Source organism: Antedon bifida, chromosome 9, assembly GCF_963402885.1.
Source record: "Antedon bifida chromosome 9, ecAntBifi1.1, whole genome shotgun sequence".
NCBI classification, from domain to species: Eukaryota; Metazoa; Echinodermata; class Crinoidea; order Comatulida; family Antedonidae; genus Antedon; species Antedon bifida.
The window spans coordinates 9812914-9837856 of NC_136234.1; the positions used below are offsets into that span (position 1 = coordinate 9812914).

The 24943-nt window shown below is 35.9% G+C and overlaps 1 protein-coding gene and 1 pseudogene across 1 annotated transcript; both read left to right on the top strand.

Annotated features, from left to right (window-relative positions):
- The window catches only part of LOC144852510 (uncharacterized), a 167215-nt pseudogene that overhangs the window by 92314 nt on the left and 49958 nt on the right, over positions 1–24943 (top strand).
- Positions 16165–18957, top strand: LOC144852927 (uncharacterized). Its single transcript, XM_078710983.1, has 2 exons — positions 16165–17867; positions 18627–18957. Exons 1-2 carry the CDS (start codon positions 16165–16167, stop codon positions 18955–18957), a joined length of 2034 nt encoding a protein of 677 aa, XP_078567109.1.

Consider the following 24943-nt stretch of genomic DNA (forward strand, 5'->3'; position numbering starts at 1 on the left):
ATTTATATTCGGTCTAACACAACTTTTAGCCAAAAAATGACCGGAAATGCTTTTACTGACCTTTGACCCAAAAATGACCAAAAAACACATTTTCAGGTTAAATTATTCTTTAAAATTCCAATGGACAAACTGTATGGTATCAATTAAAAGCATACACAATATGCTACCCATTGCTACCCAACTTGTATTGAACATTTTTTAATTATGAAGCTAATTGTATGGAAAATGTGCATATTTTGATTATTTTTATACAAAAAAAATTAGCGTAATTGTTATGTTTATTTATATAATATTAAACAATTTAAGTGTTTGGAAAAACTATTTGGTACCAAATGAAAGCCCATAAAATATTCTATCCATTGCTACCCAACTTGTGTTAAAAATCTGTAATTATGATGCTAATTTTGTGAAAAATGTGCATATTTTATTATTTTTTTACTAAAATGAGTATATTAAATAGTGTAAATTTATTTTGGTTTATTTATAATATTAAATAATTCAAGTGTTCTTTAGGTGTCAAATTGTTCAGAATATATATATTTATATTCGGTCTAACACAACTTTTAGCCAAAAAATGACCGGAAATGCTTTTACTGACCTTTTCACAAAATTAGCATCATAATTACAGATTTTTAACACAAGTTGGGTAGCAATGGATAGAATATTATATGGGCTTTCGTTTTATACCAAATAGTTTTTCCAAACACTTAAATTATTTAATATTATATAAATAAACATAACAATTACGCTACCAAATATTCATTTTTTGTATAAAAATAATCAAAATATGCACATTTTCCATACAATTAGCTTCATAATTAAAATTTTTCAATACAATTTGGTTAGCAATGAGTAGCATATTGTGTATGCTTTCATTTGATACCATACAGTTTGTCCATTGGCATTTTAAAGAATAATTTAACCCGAAAATGTGTTTTTTGGTCATTTTTGGGTCAAAGGTCAGAAAAAGCATTTCTGGTCATTTTTTCGCTAAAAGTTGTGTTAGACCGAATATAAATATGTATATTCTGAACAATTTGACACCTAAAAAACACTTGAATGATTTAATATTATAAATAAACCAAAATAAATTTACACTATTTAATATACTCATTTTTTTAGTAAAAAAATAATAAAATATGCACATTTTTCACAAAATTAGCATCATAATTACAGATTTTTAATACAAGTTGGTTAGCAATGGATAGAATATTTTATGGGCTTTCGTTTTATACCAAATAGTTTTTCCAAACACTTAAATTATTTAATATTATATAAATAAACATAACAATTACGCTACCAAATATTCATTTTTTGTATAAAAATAATCAAAATATGCACATTTTCCATACAATTAGCTTCATAATTAAAAATTTTCAATACAATTTGGTTAGCAATGAGTAGCATATTGTGTATGCTTTCATTTGATACCATACAGTTTGTCCATTGGCATTTTAAAGAATAATTTAACCCGAAAATGTGTTTTTTGGTCATTTTTGGGTCAAAGGTCAGAAAAAGCATTTCTGGTCATTTTTTTGCTAAAAGTTGTGTTAGACCGAATATAAATATGTATATTCTGAACAATTTGACACCTAAAGAACACTTGAATGATTTAATATTATAAATAAACCAAAATAAATTTACACTATTTAATATACTCATTTTAGTAAAAAAATAATAAAATATGCACATTTTTCACAAAATTAGCATCATAATTACAGATTTTTAATACAAGTTGGTTAACAATGGATAGAATATTTTATGGGCTTTCGTTTTATACCAAATAGTTTTTCCAAACACTTAAATTATTTAATATTATATAAATAAACATAACAATTACGCTACCAAATATTCATTTTTTTGTATAAAAATAATCAAAATATGCACATTTTCCATACAATTAGCTTCATAATTAAATATTTTCAATACAATTTGGTTAGCAATGAGTAGCATATTGTGTATGCTTTCATTTGATACCATACAGTTTGTCCATTGGCATTTTAAAGAATAATTTAACCCGAAAATGTGTTTTTTGGTCATTTTTGGGTCAAAGGTCAGAAAAAACATTTCTGGTCATTTTTTCGCTAAAAGTTGTGTTAGACCGAATATAAATATGTATATTCTGAACAATTTGACACCTAAAGAACACTTGAATGATTTAATATTATAAATAAACCAAAATAAATTTACACTATTTAATATACTCATTTTAGTAAAAAAATAATAAAATATGCACATTTTTCACAAAATTAGCATCATAATTACAGATTTTTAATACAAGTTGGTTAGCAATGGATAGAATATTTTATGGGCTTTCGTTTTATACCAAATAGTTTTTCCAAACACTTAAATTATTTAATATTATATAAATAAACATAACAATTACGCTACCAAATATTCATTTTTTGTATAAAAATAATCAAAATATGCACATTTTCCATACAATTAGCTTCATAATTAAAAATTTTCAATACAATTTGGTTAGCAATGAGTAGCATATTATGTATGCTTTCATTTGATACCATACAGTTTGTCCATTGGCATTTTAAAGAATAATTTATCCCGAAAATGTGTTTTTTGGTCATTTTTGGGTCAAAGGTCAGTAAAAGCATTTTCGGTCATTTTTTCGCCAAAAGGTGTGTTAGACCGAATATAAATATGTATATTCTGAACAATTTGACACCAAAAGCAAATCTGTACAACAAGTGGTTGTCGAGATAAAAGAACCACACATTTTTAACCTTTGACCCCGATTTTGGGCATGTTCGTCCCGGATAGCAAATTTGGCACACATTCCATGTTGTTCGTTGGGGTCAAATTATCCTATAACAGTTGAGATATTCTCTCCTAAATTAAATACATACAAATCTGACCCAGGTCCTAGACTATTTACCGAATTTTGCCCTTACGTAAATTTATATATAGATACTGAATTTTAGTTAAAATATATATTTTTTTAATTCTTTGTACTGAGGATGTGTCCATAAAAAAATAAGACTGTAAAAATATTGATGGACAAACTTATGTAAAAATTAAGCCAACTTATGTGTAAATATTGTACATACATACTGATCATGATGGACTTTATTTAGTAAATTAAGAGACATAAACGACACGCGTGTTGATTTGCGATTCCCTGCGCGTTGATTTTCGACGCCCAGACGAATTGAATGTGGTTCACGACAAAATCTCCTACGAATGGACTTTCCCAAGTTGGGGCGTATGACACGAAGTGAATCGGAAGCCAAAGAATTGCAAAAAAAGAAAGCTACAGAGAAGAAACGAAAACAAAGACGACAGTTGTCGGACAGTAAGAAGACAGAAATAAATGCCAAGAGAAGAGATGCATATAGGTTAAAGAAATTAAAAGCATCAACATCTATCAGTACCTGTGCCAATGATAAATTCAGATACACCTAACACTGGTGTCTTGCCATCACCACAGGTCTCCGCTAATTCTGAATCAACCACAGTTAATACTTCTTCAGGATCTGCACGAAGAAAAAGGCTTTCAAGAATCCGACATCTTTTGCCAAAAAACCCAAATCAGTTTGTTGAACTTGTGCAAGATTTTCAATTCTCCAAGCAAGTCTGTCGCCCTGGAAAGAGCTGGTTTAAAGACGAAAGGTGACAAAAGACATGCATTGTTCCAACCATTTGAAAGGAGGGGAAAAGAAGAGCCTAGCTTCAGCAGTATCTTCGCTTAAAACCAAAAGGTTGCAACGGTATGCTAGCAAGATACTGAAAATCAACCGAAAGAAAATTGTTAAAGCATATTTCAAGAAAAAGGGTCGACCATCTGTACCACAAAATACAATCGCTGCTGTTCATAAGTACTATGAAGATATGGCACAGCCTATGCCAGAAGAAGTTTGTGGGAAAGCTAAAATGTTGCTCAGTCAACCAGTTGTAAACCAAATTCATGTCAGCTAATCTCGAAAACCAAACTGTGCCGCTCTAACTTTTTAAAGTTGAAGCCAAAGCATGTACGGTCATTAACACAAACAAAATATAGGGGCTGCCTGTGTGAGCAGTGTGAGAATATCAAGCTAAAGAGAGCTGCACTTGATAGTCGACTTCAGGCAGATATGAAGTTGAAAGATGCTCAAACAACCCTGAACATAACACTATGCAGTAAATCAGAAGACGTACCATTTCACAAACTGGCATGCATCAAACGAAATTGTGAAGATTGTGGAATATCCAAACTTGACAACTATTTGAAGCAAGTCCCAAGCCAACAACTAGCATTGCCAATATCTTGGCGAATGTGGGATAAAATTGAAATGCAGTGTGAACAGAAGAAAGTGAAGAAGCAACTGGTCATGAAATATGGTACAATGCAAGAGCTCATTAAAGAACTGCGGAAAGCCATCGGTGTTCATGCACTTCATATTTTCAACTGGCATTGGCAAGCCAAACAATTCAAACGCATTAAAGAAAATCTGCCAGACAAGGGTTTTCAATGTTTGAGATTTCGCTGAAAACTACACCTGTTTTTTTTCAGGACAAAGCCCAATCGGCTTACTGGACACGTAACCAGGTAACCATTTATCCAGTAGTAACGTACTACAAGTGTGAGAGATGTGATGACCAAATCTGTGAGTCGATAGTCTTTATTTCAAGTGACAATAAAGATGATCATCATGCCGTCCATTGATACATGGAAATGGTAGCTGTACATCTCAACCAAAAACGCAATCTCCTTGTGGCAAAGATGTAAAACTAAGTCTATTCAAACTTTATACTACAGCAACTCACGCTGTCTACTACTACACCGCACATGCTTTATGACTAAAATGGCTGGCAAAACTATTAAAGAAATCTTGGAATCTATAGGACGTAGGCGCGGCTAGGAGGCCATTGCAATCATTGAATTCCATAAAAGAAGTTTAAATAGTCTTAGTTTTACAGCCGTCTAATAAACGTCACGTGATATTTGATTTTGTCAATAGGTGGCGGTATAAATTACGCAATATTTGACTGCATGACGATTGGTATGTACTGAATGATCATTGGTGTGTACTGCCTGACGATTGGTGTGTACTGCATGACGATTGGTGTGTGCTGCATGACGATTGGTGTGTACTGCATGACGATTGGTGTGTACTGCATGACGATTGGTGTGTACTGCATGACGATTGGTGTGTACTGCATGATAAATGTGAACTGAAGGCAGAGGAGGCGTTCCATAAAAATTACCTTGCTGTGACCAGTGTTTGTCGAGATTTAAAGACCTATTGGTGTGTAACCAAGCCAAAATTGATTGTTTGGCCACCCTAAACCAATTTCTGAAGTCAAATTCTCTGAACCTCAAAGTGCATACGAAAGTTGATCTAGCTACTAGAGTATAAGTAGGCCCATGCCTACTATCCGTACTTTGAGAAAAAGGCTTATCTACAAAAATCTACTTTTGAGTAATTGACCAAAACATGTTTTTGTTTTTCATTACAAGACTTCATTTAGTATTTCATTTTCAAATGAATATATTTCAAAACTACATTATTGAAAAATATCTGACAATTTTCAATTATTATTTTTTCATTTTGGGGGCTCAAATTGCAGATAAATCCTTTTTCCAAATTATTTATACTTAAAAATGGCAGGAAATTTTGCAGTTATTACTTATCCGCAATAAATAACTCCTTGTTATTGTATTGGATCAACATTTTTTTTGTTTGTTTATCTGCAACTTTTGTTGCGGATAACCCTTGTGATTGTAAATATCTTTTTTTTTCCATCTTTATTAGTTATCCGCACTAGGCGGATAACTCCTTGTCCCTTTTCGTTTTTTTGGTTATCCGCAACTTAGTTGCAGTTTTCCTTGCTCATAATTGTTGGTATCAAAAAGCAATGTCTCTTTATTTGGATGCAAGTTGATTGTAACTAGATAATTAATAAGCAGGTTTAGCATTTTACGAATTACTGATACCGATACTGATACGTCATCATTATGAACTTTTTGAGCTGATCCCTAATTCATATTTGTAAATAGGTATTTGCGTTTTACAGGAATCAACAGCTGTATCCGTAAGTAGAAATACTGATACAATATTTAACATATTTATCAACTTTTTGCTTTAAATGTACGAAATTATGATTATGATTTAAAAATATATAATATATTGCAACTAATTTACCCAAAAAATAAATAAATGTAATCGACATTCAGGATTGTCTTTCATGCAAGCTAGCCCTTTCCACCCACGTAGTCTGTTTCAATTTGCACGCGAATAATCAGCCTACCCCGTCCTCTAGGCGTCTCCAGCTGCCTCTGAGATGTTTCCGCTCTAGCCTAGACCTACCCTTCTATTATCAAATTCCCTACCAAAATAAAGCCAACCTTCCTGCCTCATCGGCGTCGTTCATAAACGTAGGTTTTCACCTAGCCTAAAAATAGCCTACTAACTAGCCCATAGGGCCTAGATAGTTATTAGGGCCTCTACTAGTACTAGGTCTAGGCTAGTAGGATCCTAGTAACTAGGTACTTAGGCCTCTCTCTCTCTCTCTAGCTAGGCATGTATGTAGGCCTAGTAGTAGAAGTACAGTACTGGTCAGAGGACTTTCGACATCCCCGCGCGTGTTTCTCTGCTGTTTTTCTGGAGTGTTTCTGGAGTGTTTATCGAGGGATCGAGCGATCGAGTGCTGACCTCGACCAGCGAAGCGTGAACGTCTTACAACTTACCGACTGTTTTCTAGCGTGCCTATCGAGCGATCGAGTGCGACTACCTTGCCCAGCAAAGCGTGAACGTTTTTACAGTTTACCGACCTATTATTATTGAACCCATGCATTACGTAATCACGACCTTTGTTTGTGAACGTCTTTAGATTTTCTGGCTGTGATTATTTATCAACAATACTGTGTATCGATTCTGACATTGATTGACACATCAAGACGATTTACTTACGATTTATAAAAATAACGACAAAAATAATTATTATTAGGCCTAGCCTAGGCTAATCTCTGACAATATATACTAGCCTATAGCCTAGGCCTAGCGTAACCTAGTTAATGTTTTAGTGTCTAGGCCTATTTTTCCTTTAATTTACATCATCGTCTTTATTGTGGAAACAATTTCTAACGCAAAATAAAAATGAATTGATTCTGTTCATTTAATCGTACACCAGGCATTGCCCCGCACAACAGAATAATCGATACTGGCTCGACCACCGGCGGTTGGCGCGCATACACAGCATTGCCTCCAAACCAATCCCCCCACCCGGCCCTACGTATGTAGTGCGTACCCAATTGTTGGCACATCGCCAATTCCTGTTAAAACGCGACGAAAAAACAGTGTTTGTCGGTTGTTGCTCGACTCATGCATGCTGCACGTGCTTCTATCTCTGGACGGGCGCGCCTACACTATGGCTTTTGACAAAAACTAATGTGTTATAACATGGAATTATTGGGAGCTGGTTGTATGGCTGAATGGGCAGTACATAGTGTAATATCTTCTGATATACGTTGACGGTTGTTTTACATTAAAACAAGTAATACACTTATACTGTTGAATATATATAAGCTTTATTGGATTGAACTTAATGTTGGTTGTCCGAAGACTGGAGAGAATATGATAATCTATTAACTGTTCACTGAGTTGGTATATTGTGGAATTTATAATAGCTCTAATGGGATTTCTAATGGGAGTTACTATAAACAAGTATAAACAAGTGTTGCTGTCCAGTGGTCCAATTTGCCCTAGCTTTCACTGAGGTGAAGGTGATGTGACATCCCTCCTTTTTAGTACAAGGTGTAATTGTTCATTAATTTACATGGTGCCTTGGGAATACGCTAATTTTAGTTAGTTATTCGGGCTATTTGAAGCATTAGTTATATACAGCTTTCTGTCCTATATTAGCAATTACATTTGAGATTATAAAAAGTTATACTGTATACAGTAGTTTCGATTGTACAAAATTTAGCTGTCCATATAGAGCTGCGAGCAGTTGTTTTCATTTAGTTCATTCGACAAAGTTAAGCAATAATAAGTATTAGAGTTCATATTTGTTAATTATTATTATTATTCTATAGTTCAATTTATTTTATTTTCTATCATCCTTCCTCGTCTTTCGAGTTTTACTTCTTGTTATTGGTGGAGTGTAGGGTGGTATAAATGGTGGTTGTTTATCAATGGTCAAATCGTACGTATCCGGTCCAGATGAATGCGTTTGTCTATTCCGTATTTGATTTCGATTTCGTCGATATGTTCCATTTGTAGTTTCTACGATGTACGATCTTGGCTGAGGTAGTTGATTAGTTACGATACCAGGCGTCCATGTTTTTTTATGTGGATGCTGGATTGTGATGTTTTGGCCTTTCGAAAGCGTTGGAAGAAATTTTGTTTTGTTTTTATCGTGATGAAACTTTTGATCTGTCTGGCGCTGCACTAATTGTTTTTGTATCTGTTTGCTTTCAGGGTCGTTAGATTTTATCACTTCTGGTAGGTTTGCTTGTATGCGTCGTCTGTATAATATTTCTGCTGGACTTGGTAGATGTGAGTTTATTGGAGTTGCACGTAAGCACAGAAATGCTAAGTCTGGGTCGGTGCCAGAAATTTTGCATTTTCTAAGTGTTGATTTTACTGTCTGTATCATGCGTTCAATAAAACCGTTTGATCTGGGGTAGTGAGGTGAGCTGGTGGTATGAATTATTTTCCAATCTTTGCAGAATAGTTTGTATTGTTCCGAAGCAAATTGTGGGCCATTGTCGGAGATGATAGTGTGTGGTGACCCTTGTTCTGCGAAAATTTGTTTCGTTGCTTGAATTACAGCACTGCTCGTCACATTTGTGGGCATCTTCCGTATGAAGAACATTTTGCTGTAATAGTCTGCTATGATTAGATAGTCTTCTGAATTAAAATGAAAAAGGTCAGTTCCGAGAGTATGCCATGGGCGTTCTGGTATTTTCATAGGAATTAGTGGTTCTTTAGGTTGAGTGTTTTGAAATTGTTCACAAACTGTGCATCTCTCGCACATTGTTTTTATGTCGTTGTTTATGCCCGGCCAATATACGGCGGTTCTTGCTCTTAGTCGTGTTTTTGTTATGCCTTGGTGGCCGGCATGTAGTTGATCCAATATGTATGTTCTCATTTCATTTGGTATAACAGTTTGCTGCCCTTTTAAAATTATGCCGTCTTCTACGGTTAGCTCATCGCGCATTGACCAATATTCTTTAACGCCTTTGGAGAGCTTAATTTGTTTTTCTGGCCAACCTTCAAATATTATTTTGCCGAGTTCGCAAAGTGTTTTGTCACACTTGGTGTGGTGCTTAAGTTCAGTTAACCGGTTTTCGCTAAACTGTACTGGACACACTCTTATATCAAGTTCCGTATAACGTTGGTCCACTTGCTCATTTTCCTTTGAGCTTCCAATTCGGGAGAGTGAATCTGCCAGTGTCATTTCTTTTCCTGGTTTGTATATGATCTGGCAGTTGTATCCTTGCAGTCTTAGTAGCATCCTTTGTAATCGTGGTGGAGCTGCATTCAAGTTTTTGAGGGCGATCATCTCAAGCGGCTTATGGTCTGTGTATATTATGAATTTTCCTCCATAAACGTAAGTGTGAAATTTTTCACACGCAAAAACTGCTGCCAGTAGTTCGCGTTCGATGTTTGCGTATCGTTTCTCAGTGTCTGTAAGTGCTTTGCTGGCAAACGCTACTGGCATTTCTTCGTTTTTGTCATTTGGCTGGAGCAACACTGCTCCGAGTCCAACTTTACTTGCGTCCACCTGTAATATTACAGGTTTTTTCGGGTCGAAGTATGAAAGTCGGATTTCACTGCAGATTGCCTGTTTTGTCTGTTGGTAGGCATTTGTATGTGCAGGTGTCCAACTGTATTGCGTATCCTTTTTTAGCAATCGACGTAGGGGTTCTGTCAAATCAGCGAGATGGGGAATAAAGGGACCCATGTAGTTGGCGATGCCAAGAAATTCTTGGAGCTCTTGTTTGTTTTCGGGTACTTTTAGTTGTTGAATGACACATATTTTCTTTGGGTCTGGTCGTGCCCCTTCGCTGCTGTAGACAATACCAAAAAATGTTATTTCTCGTTGCTTAATTTTACATTTTTTAGAGTTGAACATTAATCCTGACTCTCTCGCAATTTCCATCAGGTTGTGGAGGTTGGCGTCATGCTCGGCTTCAGTTTTGCCGAATATTGCTACGTCATCAGCTATCCCAATTGTTCCTGGACATTTTTCTAATATCATATCCATTCTCTGTTGGAAAACATCTTGTGATACGTTTAAACCAAAAGGAAGGCGTTTAAAACAGTATCGGCCTTTCGGAGAATTAAATGTTGTTAGTTTTTGAGAAGCATTGTCAAGGTGTATCGACCAGTAGCCATTCTTGGCATCAAGTTTAGAGAAGTATTTTGCTCCATTTAGTTTGTGAGTGAGTTCCTCTAAGGTCGGAGTCTTATGATGGCTTCTCTTTATCGCCTCATTGAGGTCTTTAGGGTCAAGACAGATTCGCACTGACCCGTCTGGTTTGATTGGGTACGTTATTGAACTTACCCAATCTGTTGGTTCATCAATTTTCTTTATTACACCTTTTGCTTCCATATCATCAAGTGCGGCGTTGATCTGTCCTGCAAGTTTAATCGGTGTTTTCCTGCAAGCGTGCACAATGGGTGTGACGTTTTTGTCCGTTACTATGTGGTACGGTTTCGCAAAATCTCCAATACCGTCAAATCTGTCAGGATACCTGTTTTTTAGGTCTGCAGTGTCTATTATCGGACTTGATTTGTTTTCCTTTGTTGTGATACTGCAATTGAATTTTATTAATTCTAGTTTCTGTATCGTCGGTAATCCCAAAATCGCTGGGCCTTTGCAATCCACAATGTAAAATGTTTCCTCTGTATAAATACAATTGGTTGGATGCTTGCATTTTATCGGTAATATTCCATAACAAGGAATATGTGCATCATTGTATGTGGTAAGTTTAGTGTTTGATTCTTTTAGGATTCCGCTTTTGGGATATCCTTGTGCGTTTATATGATTTGGGTACATATTTCCAAATATTCGCAATGGAAGAGTATTACCCTCAGCTCCAGTATCAACTTTGATGTTCAGTTCAGCTATTTGGTTTTCCATAAGTGGTAACTTTATGTCAAGTTTAGTGAATTTTTCACTAGCGTTGATGCTGCTCATGCGCACTGAACCAAATGTCAATTTTTCCATATGCTGTTCAAGTAGGTCATCATCCGAATCAGACTCATATTGATTCATTGAGTGTATTCCACTTCTAGATTTTAGCTTGCCTTTTCCATGGCTTTTTGGTTTTTGTCGTTTTTGTTGATGACGGTCGGTACTTTGATCATTACGAGGATGCACATTTTGTTTCGACGATCTACACATTTTGGCCCAATGGTTTAATTTACCACAGTTGTGGCAAGTTGAGCCATATGCTGGACATTCTCGAGGGCGATGCATTTGTCCACACGCTTTACATTTGTTTTTGGCACGTGACACGTAGCTTATTTTTGCATGTTGTGTATCAAATTCATCTAATTGCTTGTGGTGCATGAGGGATGCCTCGTGTCCCCTAGCTAGGGTTATGGCCTCCTCAAGTCTGTATTCTTGGTTTTTTGTGAGAAGTTCTTTTTGGAGATCTTTAAATATGGTTCCTATGGTCATTTGTTCTATGATTCTCGTTTCTTTTTCTGCGGCTGTAAATGCGCATTTTTCTGCATGGAATTTAAGTTTAGTAATGTAGTCATCAATCGACTCACCCGGTTGTTGTTTTAGTTTCTGAAGATACATTCTTGAGACACGGAAATTCGATTGTGGCTCTATTTGCTCCTCAAATTTCTCCCAAATAGTATTGATATTCTCCTTATCTTCTTCGGTTAGTCCCCACGAATCAAATCTTTTAAGTCCCTCTTCACCTACCATTAATAATAGATGGTTGATGCGGTCCTCCTGTGAAATATTCTTTACTGTAAAATACAATTCAGTTCGTCGTTTAAACATCCGAAACGAATCGCCTATGTTTGCAGAGTTCCAATCCATATGTGGTTGTTTATCCGCCATGATGCGTTGGTTTTTGATACAAAAATTCCTTTAAACTGTACTAGCACAAAGGTTTTATTATTATATCCCACCGCTGCCACCATGTAATATCTTCTGATATACGTTGACGGTTGTTTTACATTAAAACAAGTAATACACTTATACTGTTGAATATATATAAGCTTTATTGGATTGAACTTAATGTTGGTTGTCCGAAGACTGGAGAGAATATGATAATCTATTAACTGTTCACTGAGTTGGTATATTGTGGAATTTATAATAGCTCTAATGGGATTTCTAATGGGAGTTACTATAAACAAGTATAAACAAGTGTTGCTGTCCAGTGGTCCAATTTGCCCTAGCTTTCACTGAGGTGAAGGTGATGTGACACATAGGTCTCACAATGTCATGCTATGGATTTGGGTTAAGGTTCAAACCCAATGGTGCTACATTTTTTTTATTGTGGTTTTTGTTTTTTACTCATAATGTTAATAATTTTATTATCACTCACTCACTATTCTTTTATTGACCATTATTTTTTTCTTACCATTACCTTCAGAAAATTTTCCAGAATAATAACAATTGAAATTAACATTGTTTAGTCGTACTACGATATTTTAATTTCAGTACTGGTACTGTGTAGCAGATTATACATAATAGTAACCAATAGTTTAAAAAATATTTACAGTATCAAATGTATTAAATATTCTAGTGATTCTATCAATACAATTTCCTCTCACAAACACTCACACAGTTTACCTTTTAATAGTTAAAACATTAAGAGTACACACACGAACGCAGAATTTATTAAGTAGGCGCATAAAAATTTAATAATATCATGATTATATTGAGAACATATATATTTTATATAAACATATAATTTTATTAAATATTTTTGTAATTTCGTGCTTTACATAAAAAATAACAATTGTTATTTCCGAGTCATTAGCCAGGCCATTATTCTGTTCCTTTGCGCGCCCAGTCGGCGGACAGTTCAATCAAATAAACAGTCGTCACTCTGCGTGTACTATAATGCGGTACGGAATAACAACATTAGCATTTACCGCATTTCTAAAGATCAAGCGCTTTTACTTTATAAAGTTTATATACATAAAAGATGCGGCGTCTGTATCAGTCTTTTGAATTAATTATGATAAAAAAAAACATTTTGACCAATCGCTAAGGAGTATCAAAGACAATGAATGTGATTTACCATAAATACTGGAGCAAAGTTGATAGGGATACCATTCTTCATTAGAATTTATGTTTGATTTATAATTTACGATTACCAAATAATGTCTGTACGTCAACGCGCTAAAGTTTGTAGGGAAGCACTTGTTTACTTTCCCGAAGAAGAAAGTCTGGCAGTTGTGAAGACAACATTAATATCTGGGGTAATGTGTGAGGATGAGGCGGTTGATGTTTTATGGGACGGAAAGACTGTACCAGCCGTAATCAGAAAACTTTCAAGTAAGTACAGAATAACTTAGCACTTTTGCGTTGGGTGAATTACTGTTTTGTATATTGGGACTCAAATTATAATTTGTTTGAACACATGCCTTGGTCGTGGCACTTCAAAAAATGTTTCAAATGATTAACATTGATCTATTTTTTTTTATTTCAACAGACAATCCACATGAGTTGCGCTCTTTAGAACGCGAACTTCTAAAAAAGGACCAAAACCGAGATGAAAATCGGGAAAGCTCGGATAGTGAAGTTGAAGAAGATGACCACGAAGAGATTGACGAAATGCCATCAACCAGTAAGGGGTACAAGCCAACGCCAACCACGTCCACTCCAAAAGCAACAAACAAAAAGAAAAAGGGAAAAGAGGTAATTTCTGCCAAATTTAATTTTGAAATTATGTTCGATTACTCTACGTTGTCATGTTGTCAGCGTTAATGTCTTCGATGAAAACCCTTAACATGTTAGATGAGAACCCTGTTACTACTATAACGCCTCCGTATTGTGTGTAAATAATGTGTTGCCCCTAATATTTTCAATTTTTTTTTTTACACAAATCAATTAAATTTTGTTCATTTTTATTTTTGTATTTTTAGGTTCCTAGTGTAATTGGAAGAAAGAGTTCATCTAATACATCATTGGTGGCAATAAGGCGAGCAAACGAGTGTTTGTACGAGTTAGATGATATAATCTACGATGATCTGCCTAACGACGCATCCAGTGACCATGAGCAACACGATGACGTCTTTACCGTGGAGGGTGTGGACAGAGTGATGAGCTATATTGAGCTGAAGCATAACGAAATTCCGCCTTGGTTTACACGCTACTTGACTAACATGCAAGGTGTGGTAGCAAATCTCACCGAAAAGATAGAAGACCTCAAAGACGAAGTATTGCAACTTCGAAGGCTTCAAGCTCCTCCTGAAAATCCACCGCAACAACAACAAGTCCCCAATCGTAATCCGCAACCACCGCAAGTCCCCCATCGTAATCCGCAACCACCGCAAGTCCCCCATCGTAATCCGCAACCACCGCAAGTCCCCCATCGTAATCCGCAACCACCGCAAGTCCCCCTTGATCAACCTGATGAGAACCAACCTCAACAACCATATCGTCGACCGTTAGCCGAATTAAATAATTCAGGGAATGACACGATCATGAACAAAAGTGAAATAGCAGAGGTCCACAGATGGGCAACTTCGCCAAAAAATTTCGCATTAGGACTCGTTAGAAAACTGTTTTCTAAAGAAGTCATGGCTCAAAGCAACGTCAACGGCAAGGGCAAGTTAAAATTAGATGAGGCAACAATCCAATTTGTCAAGGAAAGTGTGTTTCGCTTTTATTCTGTCCCTTTTTCCGAACAAACCATGACGTGGAAGCAGTGTATAATTGCAATTGATGAAGGCTGTCGACGACTTCGAAGACCACGCAACGTGTAATGTACGTGCATACAACTCAAACCAAACGGCTCTTTTCAGAGCCAAAAAAGAAACAAAAGAGATTTGATAAGCAAAAAAAAAAAAGATAAATTTTAGATCATCATACAACTTCAAACACAAAGTAAAAATATTTAATAGTTAAAATACATCACTGGTCTTAGCAGCAACGCACATGCCTACTTGGTGTCAATTTAATATCTTTACATTGTAAATTGCACATTAATTGTTTATTGCCATTTTAAGGGCAAGTACTGAAACTGTTCTTATATTAATAGGCCTAAAGTATTTAATTTAATGATACTTCTGATAATATAAATAATATAAATAGCACATTCAAATGTGTGTTATCATAAATGGAATCGAATTGATCCATACTGTACCAAAGCAATCCGATTATTAATATTAGACTTATAAGCGCAATTAATATATAGGCCTATACAGATTAAAGCTAACGTTCTAAATAGCGCAATCAAATTTTCTCCAATTTGTTTACCATTAACTCAATATTGAATTTCTCTACAATTCTGAAACATTTAAATTGTCTCATTATTTACGGTTAATTAAGCAGAACTGAATTGCTTATACAGTATACTGATAACTGCTAAATAGCGCAATCAAAATATTATTTATAATTAATTACAATTTTATAAGTACAGTATTCTATAAATTTATATTTAGGAATTGACTGCAAATATAATGCGAAGTTAAATCATGTGAGTGTGTTAATTTGAGAAGGGTGGGGTATACTGTTATTTGTCATAATGTCAAATGCAAATCTCTTTTGTAGATTTTGTGGCTCTGAAAAGAGCCTTTTGTTTTGAGAAGTTAAAGTTAATAGCCAGATGCTCGTCCTTGCCTTTCGATGACTACAGGAATTACTTTATCTATGTGTCTGATGTAGTTGAAACACAGCTCAGGTGTCACGGTTGTACTCCACCATTGGAATATTCCATCCACCAGTTCCTGTTTAACCTTTGGTTTAACATATCGTCGGAGGTGATGTTTAATTAAGGCGCTGTGCAACACGGCGACACAGCTCGTCTCATTGTCTCACTATTGTTACTCATTTTTTGACGTTTTTTTCGTATATTTGGACTGTATTGTATTGTGGAAGAAGTCATTTGATTTATACATTATGTTGTATGTGAAAGTTTTGAAATTTCTGTATTTTTTGCTGATATTTTGGCTGTTCTTACTGTGTGGATTGAGTAAGCCGGGCGGTGGAATTGTGTACACGTCATCTGATTTGCATTCCATGGGCGAGAGGTCGACCTCACCGCTACCGGCACACGTTGAATTACCATCTGAGATACAACGTCGCAGGCTTCGGAAAAGGGGCAAGGCTGGTGGGGTCAGAAAGCGACTACAACGAAGGAAATGTAAGCCTTTTATACCATCTTTAATATTTGGAAATGTAAGATCTTTGAATAACAAAGTCGATTTACTCAGAGCAAACGTCGAACACTTCAGCGATTTTAGGAATGCCAGCTTACTTGCATTCACGGAAACCCACCTGAGCGATAAGCATAGCGATCAACATATTCAAGTAGTTGGCTTTAAATCTGTTCGTGGGGATCGTACAGCCGAAGCGAACAAAGATGGCGGTGGTGGTCTTTGCCTCTACATTAATGAGAAATACTGTCATCCAAATAACTCTACGCTTAAGCTTCATAAATGTTCGCCACACTCGGAAGTGCTGGTTGTTGGTATTCGCCCCTACTATCTTCCGAGAGAGTTCTCGCATGTTATCAATGTTATGGTATACATACCTAACAAAAAGCTTGAAAAGCCTGCTATAAATGAGATCGCAGAAATTATCGAAGGTATTGAGTGTAGTCACCCTGAGGCGCTTGTGATTATCAATGGCGATTTCAACAGATGCAAGCTCAAGAAAACAACGGCCACTTATTATCAGCATGTTACATGTAAAACGAGGGACAACGCGATTCTTGATTTATGCTACTCTAGTGTGAAGGATGCCTATATTTCGACCCCACTACCGAACTTGGGCAAATCTGATCATAATTTGATTTTACTCAGTCCTAAATATCGCCCGTTAAATAAGACATGCCAACCAAAAATTATTAATGTACGTAAATGGTCTCCTGAAGCCGAGGAAGCCCTGATAGCGGAATTTGAATCTACCGATTGGGATATTTTTACGGAGGATGAAGATTTGAACAGTATTACTTATGCAGTGAGCTCGTACATAAACTTTTGTATTGATAAATGCGTTCCAGTTAAAAAAGTGAAAATCTACCCTAACAACAAGCCATGGATCACGAAAGGCGTTAAATTACTGTTGTGTGAGAAACGTAAAGCCTTTAAGATGGGCGACTCTAATCGTATGAAAATATTGACTAGAGAGATTAAATCTGAAATAATGAAACAGAAGAACATTTATAGGAAAAAAGTTGAACATAACTTCAGGTCTAATAATATGAAACAAGTTTGGCAGGGAATGAAACTTATGAGTGGTTACACAAACGGTGGTAATACACCCACCTCGATTCCGAATGTTACTGTGCAATATGTTAATGAGTTAAATGAATTTTATAACCGTTTTAATGTTCATGATTTTAAAAAAGAAAGAGAGGCTCTATTTAGCTTGTGTCGGGTGACTGAAGATGATCCCAAATTTAGTATAAGCATTTCTGATGTACATAACGAATTCATGAAACTCAATTCATCGAAGGCTGCTGGGCCGGATAGAATCCCACCACGAGTACTTAAGGTCTGCTCTCCTCACCTTGATGGTATATTTACATTTATTTTCAATATGTGTCTTTCTTATCATGCGTTCCCGGATATTTGGAAACTTTCATGCATAATACCGGTACCTAAGAAACCTAAGATTAACAGCATGAATGATTTGAGACCCGTTGCACTCACGTCTGTCGCGATGAAAATATTGGAACGAATTATTTTAAAAATTATGCAACCTTATGCTGAAAAAGTGTTAGACCCGTTGCAATTTGCTTACCGATCACTCCGTAGTACCAGTGATGCGATTTATTTTAAATTACATAAATTGTATTCACATCTAGATAATGTAAAGAAAGGCCACTCGGCACGTATTATGTATTTTGATTTTCAATCTGCGTTTAATACCATACAACCCCATATCTTAGCAGACAAAATGTTGAATATGGAGTTTCCCCGTCCGATTGTTCGTTTAGTTTTAAATTTCATTTGTGATAGAAAACAATTTGTTAATATTAATGGTGTTAAGTCAGAAATCGTAACCTCTGACACCGGTGTTCCTCAGGGTACTGTCAACGCACCTAAATTATATTCCTTGTATACGGCGGATTACAGATCTTTAAATGATGAGCTTTGCCCCGTTGTTAAATTCGCTGATGACACTAGTACTATTGGTCTCATAGTTTCAAACAATGATGAAAATTATCGTAGCGAAATACAAAGATTTGTTAAATTTTGTGACGATAATTATCTCCAAATAAATGCATCAAAAACAAAGGAGATGATCATTGATTTTAGGACTAAACATAAATTTAATTTTCAACCAATCACTATCAAAGGTAAAGAAATTGAAATTGTTGACCAGTACAAGTATCTAGGAATTGTTTTCAATGATAAACTGAGTTGGGGAGACCATATAGACTTCATCAGCAAAAAATTAAGTCCCAGAATGTATTGTATGAGAACTTTATATAAATTTAACTCCTGTGATTTGATGTTACTTTCGTTCTATAGATCCGTTATATGTAGTGTTTGGACGTATTGCCTCTCCTGTTGGGCTGGTAATGTTACCGGAGGGAATAAAGGACGCCTTGAAACTTTCATCCGTCGGGCTGGTAAAATGATTGGTCTGGAACTGCCTTCCTTTACCGATGTGCACCTAGAACACCTCCAGAAAGATTTCGAACGCATTGAGTTGGATGCCTCTCATCCTCTCCACAAAGTGATAATAGACCAACTTAATCCAAGTGGTAGACTGAGGCTCCTCGGTGTGAAAACAAATCGATTTGCTAAATCCTTTATTCCCTCCGGTATCATCCAGTACAACAGGAAGTCAAGAAGATAATTTTATATTGTAATCTTTTAGATGTTTTTATATGAATGGTTTTATGCTATATTTGTTTTTATAGTGTTTTCTTTGTTAATATGACGAGCAATGAATTTCCTTTTTGAGGATCAATAAAAGTTATCTTATCTTATCTTATCTTATCTTAAGCTGATGCCATAAGTTTTCAATTGGGTTAAGGTCTGGAGACTCAGGGGGTGTCTTCCACCAGTTAATACCATGCGCTTCCATATATTCGCGTGAAAGGCGGCTTGTGTGTTTTGGATCGTTATCTTGCTGAAAGCGATGGGACAAGGGAAAGACTTGTCGTATGAAGGGCTGGAGTGTTCCTTCTAAAATTTCACGGACATAAAATTCTGCATCCATATTCCCGCCAAATACTAAAACATCAGTACCACCTCTCATGCTAATCCCAGCCCACACATGCACTTTAACCGGGTGTTTAGCCTTCGGTTTCAACTTTGGTTCTTCGCCAATCTTGTAAAATGATAGTTTTCCATGCTGCTCCAGATGAATACTTGTTTCGTCTGTCCAGATTACGTCTTCAAATCGGTCTTCTGCCGCTAAAACTTGATTGCAGAATTCAACTCGTTTAACTTTGTTAACATCACGAATCATTTGACAGTACCTTGGTCCGCTCTTTTTCCAGCCTGCCTTTTTTCGAACTTTTCTTATAGATGCTGCTGAAATAGTGATACCAAATGATTCTTGAAAAATGGTGCTAATTTGACTAGAAGTTAACTCGTCATCATCTCTGTACAGATCATCAATGAAATGGATATGCTCGATGGCTAATTTTGGTTTAACCCCCGGTCTGTGTTTTGCTGCCCACGACCCAGTCTCTCTATATTTTCGTATAATATTTGAAACTGTTTGTCGATGAACTTTTACTCTTTCTTCATCTTGTAATTTTCTAACGATTGTAGCGTGTCGAAACCCCTTACCATGTAGACTAATAATTCTTTCTCGAAGATAAAGCGACAACTGTCCCTTCATTTTGAAAATGTGAATGAAATGATTTATGTTTTTAACTTCCGTACTTATCTACAGCAGAAACAATAGAAGGCCTTTGGAATTAAAATAACAATTGATCGATTTGGCGATGCGTTTATTATTTGTCACATGACCTAACTCGGGTGTCAGATCGTAAACAATTAAGGAATGTGTTTGCTTCGAACATCGTATTGTTTAAAAAATCATAACTCTGAACCATGGAGAAATAATATTAATTATTATATATTCTTCCATGTCTGAATGGAGGTTCATTAAGAAACATTTACTAAAAATTGTTCTAAAAGGCCGTGTTTATGAGCCGAATTGTTTTGACCTTCGATAAAAATAAAGTTAATAGATGGTTACTAAAACGCGCACACACGTTTTATTTTCTTTGTTGTACGGTGACTTTACTAACATTTTCCAGTAAAAGTTGTTGATGTCCGAAATCAGTCGTGAACAGCCGGCCGAGCGTAACCACCAACAGAATTAACATTTTAACAGCGTTTTCTGGACACCATGTTAATTAAAGAATCGTACCTCATTAACAGAGGGTCATATGAGATAAAAAAAATTAATGTAAAATGTTCTTAAAATTAAAAATATTGTTTTAACCGCTTAAAATTCATCGTAAAAAACACCAGAGTAAGCATACAGTAGGCGTTTGTCACCACCGTAGTGTTTTTTTCGTTGGAATTTAGGCGGTAACATTTTTTTTAATTATTTTTTTCAATCATACAGTTATGTAGGCCAATCTTTTAAGAACATTTTACAGTAATTTGTTTTCTCATATACGACCCTCCGTTCAGGAGGTACGATTTTTTAAATCAACATGTTGTCTGAAATCCCCTAAAAAACGCTGTTATTTTTGTTGTTTACGCTCGGCTGGTCACGGCTGAACGACGAACGAAAATCGTCTATTATTAAGCTTGTTTACAGTGTTAATCACCGTCATGTGACGCATCGCTGAATCTGTTTTTGACTCACGTTGATTGATTGACATTTGCTATTTCTAAAATAAATTATTATCGCCGACAGCGGCCTAGTTTTTCACGCTAATGACGTGGAACACGAAAGACAATGACATCGGGATAAACTGCTACCCGGAAATCGCTGCTCGATAAAACCGTTCATGCGTGGATAGTGACCTTAATGTATTACTCGAAGATAGCGACGCTCGTGAATATCGCTAACAATACTCGAACAACGCTCGGTCAACGCTCGTTCAAAACACGCGAGGAATGTCGAAAGTCCTCTGACCAGTACTGTAGTAGTAGTAGGGCATTTTATCCTGGCTTAGTAGTAGGCTATGCCTAGTAGTAGTTACAATATATAGACTAGAAAGTATGCAAGCTAGGAGGAGAGGCCTACAAGAGGCAAATTTGCACCCTACATGCACAGGTCCATACTGTACCCCGAATCTGTATGCCAACTCTACATTAAAACATTGACAATAATGCGGTTGACGTCCGTAGGACTTCCTACATTGCAGTTTAATCAAGTGACAAAATTAATAATAGTAATAATGATGACATGACGAGCATCGTCAACATCAATAATTAATTAATAATAATATTTTATTCCTCCAAGATTATGAATCGATTCAACCCAAAATTGGACATTATTCTACTGAATGAAAGAGGTGGTGACAGATGCCCATTTTCTGTACCATTTGTAGGACAAAAAAGTGGGAAGTCAATATACCTAATAAACTATAAGAGCTGCCAAAGAGAGAATGAAAGTACATATAAAAGTTCATAAGCAGGATGAGATAATGAGTTTAAAGGCGTAAGAAATTTTATTATTTTTTTAGTCTTATTTTTCTTGGTTGACTAAAAACAATAATTTGCCCCATCTGGATTACGAAGTAGTAGTGCATCAGTACAGTGTTTTGCACCAGCACCTCCCAGCGGACTAGACCCTGCGCCGTACTGGCTGCCTCTGGCGGGATGTGACGAGGGAAGCAGGAAGTTTTCAGGACAAGAGTTGTCCGCTGAGCACATAGACTATTATGCGCTATATAGATCAAAAACCTTGACCTTTAATGTACTGTTAGAGGGCGAGATGGCGCAGCGGTAAGGAATCGGACTTGTGTGTAACAATATATTATTTATTTATTATTACATTTGCAGATCAGCAGAAGAATACAATGAGCGGCAGACTCTGTTGACAGAAGTTGCTGCTTTAATGGAAGACGTACCTGTACATTCAAATAAGGCAGTTGAGGATAAAGTCAAAGAACAGCAAGGAAAATATGTAGGCAGGAAGCTGAGGTGGATTTTTGTTTCATTTCGTGACCACCAGAAAGGGATTTGACCAAATTGACATGATTATTACTAAATATATATAAGGGAGCGTGCCCAAATGTTTTGATCGCGGTAGTACCGCTTCCGCGATTTCCGCGGTAAAACTGGCTAGTTTTATGCATGGAATTTGCATACCTAGCTACCGCGGTATCATAGTTGTCACTGTTCAGGCAGATGACCTTCTTCACAAAATTTATTAGGTTAATTACACAGTAACTTGATAATTAAATTAGATGATTGAATAAGTGTGCCATACTATTATTATTAATTCGATCTATCGTTTGATCTGTCTGTTTTGTTTGCTCGGATTGGCCTGACTTAGGCCTATCTGGTTGGCGTTTGTTGTAATATACAGTACTACTAGCATAGCCTAGGCCTCCTACTACTAGGCTATGTACTACCTACTACAGGCTATGAAACTTACGTATTGGAATGTCAGTATTTTTGTTATAGTGATTGATTAATCTCCTCCGAGGCCCCAAACTAGCTGATAGCTGGTAAATCAACAATAATTGTTGGTTTTAACGTTCGTTAAAGGCCTAGACAGTGTTAATATTAAGTATTACTAGGGTAGTATAGTAAATCGGCTCTTGTCAACTTGATTCAAAAACAAGTTTTCAGTACAGCGCGCGAGTCGCTCCCACCCTCCGAAACAAGTATTCAACACAATAACGGCACTGAATTAATAAGAATTGTGCTACTACTTTTCGGCAGCCGGCCCAGACACGTTTAAATGTATACCACCGCGCGGCGGTCTTGCTATTTGACCGTTAAATGTTGACGCACTACTACTAGCTCGGCGTTGTTTTAACGGCGCATGTAATGAAATGCGAGTTTTTTGGTATTAAACAAGTTAATTAATTTCTGGTACTATAGGCCTATAGGCTATATTTATTTAGAGAGCCCACAATATTCCGTGGTGTCTCTTGTATTGTAGTAAACGTGGATCACTGAAAATGATATCGTAAATAAATAATAATTACACATAAATAAACTCCTATACTGGCTACAAAAATATATGTTTGCCCTCCACCGGCCGCCCGCCCCTATATATCGCAACAAAATTAAGTGCGACTTTTTTAAGGTTTCATCTTAAATACATAAATTGCGATCCGGTAAGCTCCTACACATTTTTTTCATAAAATCATATTTTTAGTTTATATTTAGTCAGTTTGGTGTTTTTGTAGTTTTAATTTTAAAAACAACCACCTTGTGAAAAACACAGATTTAGTTCAATTAAGTTTTGATCGGTTACGAAAGAAAGTACCGTAGTTATTTTAAGCTATATTTATTCGTCACTATAAAGACAAAATAAGGTTATATTGCATGATAATGCATATCGATGGTATTTGTTGTCGTCCCCATGGTGGTTATTACTTTCTAGAAGAAAATTGGCTGGCAAAAACATTAACACTTGGGCTTGTACAAATTCGCTGGGACGAGAGTAATCTGTTATACGCGCTAATCACTTATAAATAATAACGAGAATGACCAGGGTAAAACTAATTATACCACCTAGCCAACGCTAGACAGGACTGTCTTGGAATTAGTTTTTAGATACACTGTGATTAGAATTCTATACAGTACTGAGAATATGAAGGGTGTAGTTTATTTAGGTTTGTGTGTGCACGTTTGTAATATTGCTGGAGTATAAGATGCGTTCAAGTAGATGTTAGATAAAGAATCTGTTTTTTTAATGTTTTTTTTAGTATTAGGCTATTCGTTATGTTGTATTTGTTATGAATGAAGCCTATCATTATTTTATTGACAACATTTTTATGTTTATTTTTTACGTCTAATGACCGTAATTGTTACGCAGAATATATAAACATATCAATTTTACTTGGTAAATAAGCGACACGCGCTAGACACCCTGAAACACAGCCAAAATGTGCAAAAATCACACATTTTCAGCATGTTTTTTAAAGTTTTCTCCACTAATAATCGTCGGATTTTCCTGGTTCAAACAGAAAAATGTGTAGAAATGAAAGATTCATAGTATTTCATAAATCATATAATATAATAATTGCTACCTTTTACAGTGTAACCACCCAAACTTCGTAGGGTTCATGCACTTCTAACCAGTGTAGTTTCACTGGTTCAAGCGGAATTAGATTTCAAAATGAATATTCATGAAAACGATATAAAAATAATTTCTATCGGTTGAGAAAAGAGTTCGGAAATGCATTTTTTGTATATATGATTTAATGAACAGGATTTTAAAAGCCTGTAGAAAGTATAGGAAAGTTACAGTGTGTGTCCGTCGAGCGACTAGCAGGTCTCTTCAACCAGATTGTAAATTGGCTATACAACTGCTACATCTAAATATACATTTAAAATCACTTGAAAGTCAAAGTATTGAGCAAACTAAAAAGTCTAATTGTGTTTTATATAAATAAACAAAACATGATGTTTAAGGCAAAAACAATTGGGCGTCCATGTAAATTTGACAAGCAAGACAGATCCGCACGGTTTTGCTGCGTGATTAGTTGTACGCATTTATGGCTGGTAACTTCCATTATATCAGATTGTAATCGTAAACTAGTAGTGCACATAGGGTTCTATGTAACAACAGTTATCACACATTTACCATTTCTACAGTATATGCATTAAAAATATTGCTTTAATGTAACTATTAAACTTGTGTTTGAATTACCTGATCCTGTTTTCATGATACCGCTATAATG